The 12,523-nt window shown below is 32.6% G+C and overlaps 1 protein-coding gene across 1 annotated transcript; it reads right to left on the bottom strand.

Annotated features, from left to right (window-relative positions):
* Positions 1-8,272: 8,272 nt before the first annotated feature.
* Positions 8,273-8,997, bottom strand: LOC25483215 (protein TAPETUM DETERMINANT 1). Its single transcript, XM_013611870.3, has 2 exons — positions 8,859-8,997; positions 8,273-8,667 (listed from the first exon to the last, which is right to left on the bottom strand). The coding sequence occupies exons 1-2, from the start codon at positions 8,914-8,916 to the stop codon at positions 8,354-8,356; spliced, it is 372 nt and encodes a 123-aa protein (XP_013467324.1). The 5' UTR covers positions 8,917-8,997; the 3' UTR covers positions 8,273-8,353.
* Between the last annotated feature and the right edge of the window lie 3,526 nt (positions 8,998-12,523).

The following is a 12,523-nucleotide window of genomic DNA, read 5'->3' as shown; positions in this document are numbered from 1 at the left end:
ATCCACAATGACCATCACCAGCTACAACCACCACTTTCAATAAGTTCATGTTGAGCGACACAATTTGTTCTTTATGTGAGACATTGACTTTAACCGAAAGTGGATTAGGAGGATTAAGAGACATATTACTTATTTGTGCCCTTTTCCTACTTAACATTGTTGACTTAGTATGTGAATCATGTTTATCTTGATCCCGATAGTTAACATGCTCTCAGAGTGAAGGTGATTTCTTTGTTGACCGTGCAATATTTTATCCTTCTTTGACGCCCCTTTTGTATTGACCTTTTTTGGAGGTGGACGCAAACAGGTCGTTTTTGGCAAAACAAACTGTCAAAATTGTTCTTTGCTATGCAGCTTCATGTTGTAGCCATCGTCTTTGAAACGGATCTGCATTATAAAAAATTGTTAGTTGGAATGCGGTAAAAAACCACAGAAATGCATTCTTGTCTTTTTCTAAAACATTTTGGATTTTTTAATTTTCATATTTAATACTTATTTCTGATACTATAATCTAAATTGTGGCAAACACCCTTCTCAAGCATCCATTACCATCTTCACCACTTCTTTTGGTTTGATCTTTTTTCCATCCTTGCCTTTGAGATCCTTAACTTTGCAATATGTCTTACATTTTGCTCTAACATTTTTTCCAACCTTATACTGACACAACACAAAACTAGCCTATGGGAAAACAGTATCAACAACATTCATCAAAGAATTGTCCCAAGTAGTGACAACGACTTTGGGTGAAATATCCTTAGAATTCAACATATCACGACATATCTCAAGAGCACAAATGATGTTATCTTCCTTCTCATACATCATAAAACAAATGCAATAGAGAACGTCAACTCGATAGAAGTGACACAACAAAACTCAGGATACGGAAGACGGTATTTGTTTATCTTATAAGTCGAATCCAACACAGGAACATTAGAGAACATGTTAAACTACTTGATGGAATTCGGATGCATCCATAAGATATCTCTAATATCATCGAAATCAACATGTTTCCTATGGCGATACACATCTATTCTCAACCAATGATTTCAAGAGATGGTGCATTTCTGTTCTCAGACCCCTAATAGACTGCCTATATCAATGACATGCGTTATACATATGCTTTACAATAGTTGAAGTTCGACTGTTCCTGTTCCTTAAATGGGTAAGTATATGCCTCTAAGGAACCTCTGAATTTGTCAAGTTAGAAAGGTATCTACTTTCATTTGGGTTTAGACTTCCAATAATTTTATGACCTTTTAAATCATCTGCCATCACGTGGTTGTGATTTTCATCACCAACTTTAAGGTTCCAATAATAAGCAAGCAACAAATAACCTCTCACACGAAACAAACACTCACGTTTAACCGAATCATCTACCTTACGCTTGTAAAACTTCTTATACTCGGTACATGAACATCTTTTTTCACATATCTGTGCAACAAATGCATTTCTAGAATTTCTTTCACACTTAAACACACATTACATTATAGTAGCCTAGTTGTTCTCATATTATGTTATTTTATCATCAAAGCTTAAGGGCTTACAAAGTGTTCACAAACAACCCACTTAAAAGATTAAGGCATATGTTCTCAATTGAAATTCAAATCAATTGGGAAAGCGAAGATAACACATTGTAAATCCTCTCGAAGTGAGAGTTAGCCTATATTCATTACAAGTCAAAGACCTCAAAGAACACTTGCATTTTAGTTAAATATAGTTTTTCTTTTCTTTACTTTATTCTAATTGTGCTATTTCCTATGAACGGTGAGATGTTCTCTTAGGTCTTGGAATAACGGAAAGTAGTCCAATGACAAATTTTCCATCATCCTCATTTCTTTCTTTTGATTAGGAAATGCATTCACTTAATCTAGTTTTATGTATTCTATAAAAACCTTAGTCGACCTTCCGATAAATGAGAATGAAGTTTGCCGAAAATTTAAAGTTAGACACAAAGTTTAAAGCATGAGAATACCCTAAGAATTTTCGGAATGTAAAAATGGGTATTCGGGCTTAATGGGTAAAGCTCGCATGAATTGTCATGAATATAAGATTTTTTTTGCTAGTAGCACTTGTTCATTAGTAGAGGTAGAGTAATCAATAAATTATGTATCATTTTACATTTACTTGTTGTTAATTCAGTTTGGCTTAAAATAAGTTTTTAAAAGTTAAGTTCTTTTTCAAATAAGCGATTCTATATTTCTTGTTGATCATCAATATCTTCAAATTAATTTGATTAATCCAATTGATTTTTGTTTTATTATATGTTGTGTGTTTTGCATTGACTTTATTAACGATGAACTTCTCATTGCGTTGTTCAATAATGATATTCTACAAATAATAACTTTCCCATTTCCCCTTTAGGGCGATTATAATAGAGCACCGTTGTTCAATGGTGAAGTCCATCTCGTAGCTTATGATTTGGAAGTTTGAAAACCATTTGAAATGAGTTGTTTATGCCTACTTTTGTAAATGATTTCGATGTTATCCTGAATAAGCTGAAAGATCAAGGGCAAATGCCAAAATCAAAGAAAGTCAAATATGATATGAATGAACAAAACATACCCATTGCTTCCCTTGAATTGATGAGTACTAAACAACACTACAAGAATTTTGGTTATTATTGGCAGAATTAATCCTGTATCATATCCTTCGGTAATACACGTTACTGGCGGATTTGTTGACGAAAACGATCCCTCAATAATACTAACGTCAGTAATATTACTGGCGGAATTTTCCCTCAGTAATTACTGGTAGAACAAATCCGTCAGTTACTGATGGAATAATTCCCCAGTAATACTTCGTCAAAACCACCTCTTCATTACTGAGGGAAAATTCCGCCAGTATTGATTATGCAGATTTGCTTTATTGAGGAAAATTTCCCCCAGTAATGTATATCACATTTTTTTATTTATTTATCCATTCCCACTTTTTATTTTAATTAAAGAAATAAATTAAATAACACAAATAAATTAAGGAAAATGAAATTTAAAAAGACACAAATTAATTAAACGACATATCATCATAATTTCATATAATTTATGGAGTTTTCGTACAAAATCATAAATATTTCAATAATATTCATACAATCCAGAAAACTAATAAAATAAACTATTTTTGTGTAAATCAACAAATTTATTAGATACCGAGCTTGCACAAGACATGCAAAATCTAGCAAGAACAATTCAAAATTGTCGCCCATTCGCGTAATGCCCAAGACCAAACAGAAAGCTAAGAACACAACCAACAGGAGATCCCATAAAAACTCCACACAGCTAACACAATTACCTGTTAAAACAATCCTCTAGGAACCAACTATTCATGTAACCATGGTTGCTACACATGGTAATAGTAAAACATAGTTGCTGCGCAGGGTAAATCTACATTAGTAAACCATAGTTGTTGCACAAGAATTTAACTAGAAATTTTCAAGCTCTATTGCATACTAAACACTAATCATATCAATATTAAAACTATTTTTATTACTTGTATTAGAGGGTTGTGCTTTAATTATTATTTTAAAAATAAAATCAATCGGAATACTAGCCTAAATTAAAACATAATGTTTTTATAAACATGTTATAGATACCAAGTATTTACTTTTGTTTAACAACAATAAGGAGACTATTATTCAAAAAAAAAAACAATAAGGAGACTAATCCTTTTACAATTGCTTTTTTTTTTCATATAAAAGAGCTAAGAATGAAACTTTTGAAAACATGTTTGAAGTGTCCGAGTCTCTGATTTGGATTTGCTTTAGTCGTAAATTCACACATTCACACAGTTAACACATCAATGATTGTTAAATCGAGATCGGACGAAATAGAAAATAAGTAATTTTTTTAACTCTAAATACTGATCTTGAAATCCAAAGCTGTGATCTTGATCTAAAAAATATCAATATGTTGATGCGTGAATGTGTGAGATTTGTGACTGCAAACAATCTAAATCCCTCGGTATCTTACCACTTGGACAAACCACATGTTGTTAATGATGTAATTTGACCAATTTGAAGGGATTTTGTTTTCAAGATAAATGGGTATGAATGATGGCTAAAAAAATTAGTACCTCCTGGAAAAGGAGCAAAGGATTTAGCACAACCCTCTTGTATAACATTAAGATCATCCGAGATCACAACAGATCCATCGCCTACAATACCCTAGTACAGCTTCAATCCACTGTCAGAACCCTGCATAAAAAACAAACATCATTCATTGATGGGTTGAGATTTTGAAGAATTGTTGACAAAGAACATGGTAGAGTAACAAATATATATATATATATATATATATATATATATATATATATATATATATATATAACAAAGGCAAAACTACCATCAAGTTCCTTAGCAACTTGATCTGGTGGATATGGACCACGGTCACGAAGTGTCCTATAAAAAAGGTATGCAACTGTAATTTGAACTGTAACATAATACACATGTCTTTGGATCAAAACCAGACTCCGACACCATCATTAAGCTTTTATGTTGGACCGAATTCATCTTCATAAAAGGAATTAAAGATGTCACTCTTCATAAACTATAATCAGAACACATATGATTACGATTCTTTGTAATATCAAAGAATCGTGACATAAATTAAAAAAATTAAGTACTACTTCACTACTTATAGTAACAAAAAAAAAAAGGTGTACTAAAATAAATGGTTTTTTTTTGTCAAATATATTGTTGCATAATAGTAAATATAAATACCCTTCGATAATGAACAGGAAAAGGCTTATCAGGTTAACATAAGCAAGAGCAACTTTTCCAAAGTTCATAGAACAAGTATTGTAGGATAATGAGAAATGAATTCTCTAAGAGTTTCTTCAGGAAGCTTAGGTTTCCTTGAACATTTGTATGATGCGGGACTATATCTGTTAGTAAAGCAAAGGCATGTGTGGGCTGTCCAGCATTATCATTATTGGCGGAAAATTTCCGCCAGTAAATTATGGCAGGTTTGTTATCGTTGTTATTGACGGATTTATTCGTCAGTTATGTAAGTCTCTGAATTATTGAGGGTTTTTCCGTCAATAACATTATTGAGGTTTTTTTTTGAAGTTATTGAAGGTTTATTCTGTCGTAATTATTGAGGATCTAAATCCCTCAGTAATGCAATTTTGAGTTGGTTAGTAATTTAAGGAAATCTTGTTGCAAAGTACAACCTTTGTTGCGTAGGTTTAAGTCAATCGAAATATATTCCAAAAATGTTGTGTGAAATTGTTTATGGATGATGTTATGGTCGGTCGAAAGAAAGACATAATTTGGTAGGAGAATTATATATATGTGATCGTAAATATGAATTGATGAGCACTTTTCTGCTACCAACAACTTTGGGAGAAGAGATCCAGAGGATGATTAATTCTTTTTGGTGGGGTTTGAATATATGGCAAGGTAGAGGGATTAATTGGCTCATTTGGGACAAACTCACAATGCGAAAGGAGTACGGAGGTATGGGGTTTAGACACTTATTTGGCTTTAACTTGGCTATGCTAGGGAAGCAAGGTTGGAAACTCTTAACTAACTAAGATACTATTGTTACTCGCATCTACTAAGCTAAATATTTTTTGAAGACTGATTTTTTGGGGGCCCGTCTAGGCCATAACCCAAGCTATATTTGGCGAAGTATCTTTGCTTCACAGGTATTAGTTAGAGGCGGTCAAAGGTGGCGCATTGGAAATGGTGAGAATATTGCAGTTTGGAGAGATCCTTGGTTGAGGACAGATGGCAGTTCGTATGTTTCAAGCGCTATAGTTCAAGGAATGGAAAATCTGAAGGTGTCAGATTTGATGGAGCAAAATGGTGTAAGTTGGAATTGGAATGTGATTAATGGGCTGTTCAATAATCATGACAGAGAAGCAATTGCAAAAATGGTGTTGCTGAATAGGGAGGGAGAAGATAAGCGTATATGGAAATTCAGCCAACAAGGACATTACACGGTGAAGTCGGCATATAGGTATGCAATGGAAACTCTTGTTGATAACGAGGAGTATAGGATACCTGGGGAGTGGAATATCGTCTGGAAAATGAAGTTACCGCAAAGGGTAAAAGCGTTTTTATGGAGGGCATTAAGAGGTGTTCTTCCTACCCGGATGAGACTTCAAGACAAAGGTGTTCCATGCACGGATAGCTGTCCTCATTGAGACGAACTATGAGAATGATTGGCATGTATTTATAGGGTGTGAAGAGGCAAATAAAGTGTGGCAAGCTGCTGGTTTATGGGGGAAAATTGAGAAGGTTGCAGGTTCAGCCGCGAGCTTTGCGGATTGTAATTTTTCCTTATTATGCAGGTTGACAAGTAACATGAGGAATGACATGGCAATGATGTTGTGGTGTTATGGCGCCGCCGCAACGACAAAGTGTGGGAAGGTGATTTAAAACCAACTGTGATGGCGGTTCAGCTAGCGAGGGAAGTACTTGCTCAATGGCAAGCAGCAAATGGTACATCAGCAGCCTCTGCTGATGTAATGGCAGCAGCAGCACCTGCACAGCGTCTGCAGCAACAACAAACACGGTGGCAGCCACCTGACACGAACCATCTAAAATGTAACGTTGATGCAGCCATTTTTGAGGAGCAAAGGAGCTTTGGTATAGGTATGTGCATTCGCGACTCCCATGGTAATTTTATAAAAGCATCAACAAAATAGTATGATGGTGTTGCTCCCCCATCAGAGTCAGAGGTTGTGGGTCTAAGAGATGCAATTCTTTGACTTGGTCAATTGTGACTATCAAAGGTGCAAATTGAACTAGACTGTGAGCTAGTGGTTGAAAGCATACTTGATAGAACTAATAGTCAATCTGAGTTTGGCACTATTATTAACATGTGTAGGTCTCTATTACAACAATTTTCAAACTTTAAGATAAGTTTTGTTAGGAGACAAACAAATTATATCACTCATAGCTTAGCTAGGGAGTCAAAATTGTACACTCGTCACTCCTTTGATTCGATTTCATTTTGTATTAACTCTATTTTATTGAATGAAATAATATGATTTATTGATTGTCAAAAAAAAATTATTCCATGTAGGTAGTGAGGATATCAACCCTAATAAAGAAAGCACTAAAAATTAAATAAGGGCCTTTTTGATGTAAATTAATTTTTTTTTTGAGGGAATAAATTAATTTAATCTAACGATTTTCATTTGATTTTTTTTTATTTATAAAATTCAACACCAGCTATAGTATATGAGCCACAACTTTAGCATGACTTTTACCTACATACAAATGTTGTAGGTAATGTAAAGGCTTCTCTTCTCCTTTTCAATGCTTCCGAAAATAAATACATGTTTTTTTTTTTTTAGCAGCTTATTTGCTTATTTGACTTCAGCAACAAAATCTAAAATATGGACATAGTTTTTGGTGGTTTATTTTTTTTAAAGAAAATAAATTAATTTATTGAAATTGACATCAGAAAAAATTAAATATAAGACATTAAAGGAGTATAGACCGATGTCTCAAACTAACAACACTAAACCAACCTATAGGTCGATTATAGTTTCTGATCATTGTCTTCAGCATGTCTTTTATTGAGTAAATATTGAACTAATTTCAACAACCACTACTGAAGAAACTATTGATTGGCTACAAAAAGAAATTGAAGAAATTAGTAACAATGGTATGCAATGTACTCCATGATTAGGACCTTTAACTGCTCTATATCCACACAATGACACAAGATAATTCAAATAACATAGTACCGGTGTTTCTTTAGAATATAAACCACATAAATTAAGGTCCATTTATCAACAATAATTGTACTTAGTGCTGTCATACGTTTTAATTAATTAATATTTAAATGAACTTTCAAATGCAATTTTACAAAATGAAAATGATCGAAAAGAGGAGATGAGGATGCTTTAGATTCCTTTTCTCCTATTTCGATGTTTTTATGGGTCCAATATTTCAATGACTTTTACCATCTCCGTCTCAAAATATGGAAATTTTTTGAATTTCTTCATATTTTACTGAGAATTTGTGTGATCTCTTTGATAAAGTTATTTTTGAATTTTAGATTATAATAATCAATAAGAGAGTACTATGAGAACATAAATTAAATTCTCTCTCATAAGAAAATATTAACAAATGTAAACGTATTAATGATTTATTGATATTGTAGAATTAGATTCTCTTTTTTAATAAAATATTAACAAAGATAAACGTGTTAATAATTCATTTATATTGTAAAACGACTTATAATTTGAGATGAATTATTTTCTCAAAACAACTTGTAATTTGAGACAGATGGAATAAACTTCGAACAACAATATCAATCTCTAAATCTTGATAATATAATGAAAAAGTCTTATATTTAAGGACGAAACAAACAGTATTATTCAATAATAATGTCGATCTCTATTAGTTACAAGATCCTATGGTAGACCTTTTAGGCCAAAAAATAAAAGGAGGATACCAAACATAAGAGAATTTAACGGTTCCAAAACCAGGCAAGGGATTGCCATTGATAAGTAGGCAATCACCATCTCCCACCTTAAGAATTGAAGGGTCAACTGGTTCTAAAGTTTTGAACCCAACACAAGACAAAGTTAAATGGCTTTGTACACAGTTACAATTGTTGGTCACAACCACGTTCCATTCAGGCATATCGTTTATTTCTCTCCCACTTCTTGTTGTTCCAATAGTGATGTTATTCAAGGAACACCCATAGGATCCTATAAATTTGATTCAACAAAAAACAAAACCAGAAATAGATACATCAAAATTAGAAGAAAAAAAAATTGGTCAACAATTTCAATTTTTTTTCTAGATTCATGGAGTTGGAGAAGTATAGAAGCATGTGAAAGGTTAGAAGAGAAAAATAAAAATAAAAATAAAAAGATATAATTTGATGAGAAGAGAATACCTTTGATTATAAGAGTAACCAAGATGATAGAAATAAGACACCTAAATGATGTTGTCATTATTCTTGCAATGGTTCTTCGACTCTGGTGGTTTTCATTGTCAAATTTCTTACTTCTTCATATCTATTTATAAGAGAAAATTTGGGTTAACAAGAATTAATGTGTTTAGTCAAACTTTTAAACTAATATATTAAATGTTATTAATTTAAATATCTCTTATAAATAGAACGAGCATGAGTATTTATTTATATGCAAACAATAGCTATCTAGTTTAGTATGGATACTACTTTTTTCTAACATATATTTATTGTTTCCACAAAAAAAAAATATATTTATTGAGAAATTTTGATTGGCTAGCTTTATATGACTATTTATTTAAATCTCTTTGACTATTTATCTGATTAAATCATATCAATTTTCAATGACAACTGTAGTAGTACTGTTTATTTAAATCTGTTTCAATAAAATAGTTAAAATTCATGTCAATCCACAGATATACTTGGGTGGTTTTTATTTCTGTTTTGACTATCTACTTTCAATTTCCTGTGAGCCACAATCAAACAACTATTGAATATACTGTCTTGGTAATACTTTTTTTTTGTTTTTTTTACAAAATCTTGGTAATAGTCATGGTTTCCTTGAGCTGCATGCTTCTATTGGAGGAGGCATGGCGAAGATAGGAACCTTTCTAGGGTTAAAAATCAGAGGTCTATTAAACCAGAAACAAGTCCTCGTGAGTTTTGCTATGGACAATGCATAATATATGCAAGGTTTAGAGTTTAAATCACGGCCACCATCTAAAAAAACCCAAAACAAAAAATAATATTTAAATTTTAATGGGAGATGCCAAATATTAATGTTCCCTCAAATAAAAATAAATAAATATTGATGCAAATAATCTTTTTTCTCTCATAAAAAAAAAAAAAAAAACTTTTTTTTATTAAATTAATAATGTTGGAATTTTTTTTTTGAAAAAGGTAAATTAACTCACTCAGATTGGCACCAAAAAGAATTGAATCTGAGATCTTAAGGAGAAGCACACTTCTAGATCTCAAACGAATACCACCAGACCAACTCAAATGGGTTAAAATGTTGGAATTATTAGTGATTTTGTTTCTAAAAATGCTCGTAGAAATTATCTTGTTTGAACATTTGGATATTAAATAAAAAACAATGTTTTTTGTATGAAGTTTAATGTTTTTATTAGATTATGTCTTAACATAATAAAAACTATCATCTTCAAACAAATTATTTTCAAACTTTATGAATTCAAATTTTTTGATATACTTATTAGTTAGGGCTAAATTGGAGGTTGAATTATGTTGATTTTTTCTGATTTCTTTTTTCTTGATGTTTGATACTGGTTAGAATCTCATGGTTCAGAGTCTGAGTGTAGCGGATAAAAACAAAAACACAAAGATAAAAAAGAGATAGAGATAGAAAGAGTAGACACACACAATTTATACTGGTTCCTCCCACAATACATGAGTAGTCCAGTCCCCTTGCACTTTTAAGGAATTTCACTATAATCTCACTAGATTACCATTGCTCAAGGACTCTTCCAAGAGACTTCCACTGCTCAAGCACACTTGCAAGAGACTTCTGATGCTCAAGGACAACTCCAAGAGACTTCTAATGCTCTAGGTCAGTAACAAAAGACTTTTAATACTCAAGCACAACTGCGAGAAACCTCCAATGCTCAAAGACAACTTCAAGAGACTTCTATTGCTTCAGCACACAAGAAAGAGACTTCAAATGCTCAATCACAACTGAAAGAGACTTCTGATGCTCAAGTTTCACAAGCAAAATACTTCTTTTGTTTATAATTAAACAAATTTGTTCTTACACTTGATATACAGTTAGTAGTGTAAACTGAACAATGTTGAACAGACTCTTAAGACTTTAGGATTTCTAAGATACAAAAGTTGATAAGAAATTCCTAAGTATTTTGCGCTGCTTTATTTTGACAGAGTAATGACACAATAAAATAGCAGAGTCTTGTTTATCTTCTTCATGTCTTCATCTCCTTATATAGGCAAAGATTTTAGGGACGTTGAAGAAGAGTGCCACCGCATTAAGAATCGTTGAGAAGATTCAAATCAAGGGTGTTTGGTCATTGCCTGATATGGATAATTCTGTTGAATAGCTATTCGAAATTTCTTTGCTGAAATTGGAAGTATCCGTTTATTCTCTGTCCTTGAAGTTCTTTATCTATTTCTATATGTGGTCAGGAGAAGACAAAATTGTGCTCATATCCTTGATAGAGACTGCTATAAAAGACGACAAATCTGACGTGGAGTTTGGGTCTCTCAGGATCTGCTGAGTTTGTGGGTCTTCCAAGTCTGATGGGGTTTTCTGAGTCTGATGAGGTTGATCTTCACAAAGTCTGATGAGGTTAATCTTCAGCTTCTGAGAGGCGTCCTTTTCTCTGATCCAAGATGTTGACTTCTGTTGACTTTTCTTCAGATTTTCTACCAGTCTTTTAAACTTCTCTTATGCTTTGCTTCTGATACTCTAATACATGTTCAAAACTTTGATCATGCACACTTGAACAAATATTAGTATATTCAATTGCTCTTCAATACTTTATTATCATCAAAACTTTAGTGGAATTGTGCAAACCAATTTTGTTTCAACAATTTAACGTTCCTTAAAAAATATGATTTAACGTTATTTTAATAACACGTTAAATTGAGATATGTCAGTTATTTGGACATAGGTGTTAAATTTAAATTCCCCTATAATTCAACTAAATTATTTTAATTGTCCAGTATCATATACTAACATCTTGTATAATATTATAGGACAGTATCATCTACACTATTTTAATTCCTCCCAGTGTACTTAGTGTATAAATTATAATTCATGTTCTAAGGCACATTTTGAATACATTAACAACACAAATCAGTATTAGCTACACTATTATCCATCATCCACTTCATCTTTAATCTCGTACATTGATGCATACTGAGGAGGTTGGTCATATACGAGGAGATCCACCTCAGGCTACTGCATATTTTTCGGTGACAATTTACTATCTTGATTATCTAAACATCATTCCACATTATCCCGCTCTAGTGTTGAAATCGAATATCTTGGTGTATGAATCTTGTTGGTTACGAAACCTACCCCTAGAGTTACATTGTTTGATTCACAAAGTTGGCATGGTATTGTGATAACGTCAGTGCTATATCTCTCTCTGGTACTTCACCAAAGGACTTCCTTTGGTGCTTTTTCAGGATTTCAGGGGCACATTCAATGTAGGACATCCTCTCGCTAAGACTATGAGTGTGTGATATCTTTATATTTGATGTTAGGCTTAAATATGTATTTTATCCTTGCAATTACAGGTCGTTTAAAAATTGGTCCATGTATTCGCTAATCCTGGCAATTTACCCTTGCATTATTTAATCATTTAAAATTTTGTCCCTCTTCCCACTTAATCACTGCCGCATCACTAATTTGATGACGTGACAATCACTGCCACGCATGAAATTCCAATTTTACTCCTGGATTTCCAATTATTTCATCAATATTTTGTCCTCTTCTCAAGGGCAAAATTGGAATTTCATGTGTGACAATGATTGCCACGTCATCAAATTAGTGACGTGGCAGTGATTAAGTTGGTCAACGAACGAAATTTTAAATGATTAATGATTGCAAGACT

The sequence above is a fragment of the Medicago truncatula genome, chromosome 1 (genome assembly GCF_003473485.1).
Source record: "Medicago truncatula cultivar Jemalong A17 chromosome 1, MtrunA17r5.0-ANR, whole genome shotgun sequence".
NCBI lineage: Eukaryota > Viridiplantae > Streptophyta > Magnoliopsida > Fabales > Fabaceae > Medicago > Medicago truncatula.
This window is presented reverse-complemented; position numbering and strand designations above follow the sequence as displayed.

Coding starts and splice junctions, on each gene's coding strand:
- LOC25483215 (XM_013611870.3), bottom strand. CDS start 8,916: ATGACAACATCATTTAGGTGTCTTATTTCTATCATCTTGGTTACTCTT. Junction 8,668..8,858: donor GGTTACTCTTATAATCAAAG/GTATTCTCTTCT, acceptor TCAAATTTATAG/GATCCTATGGGTGTTCCTTG.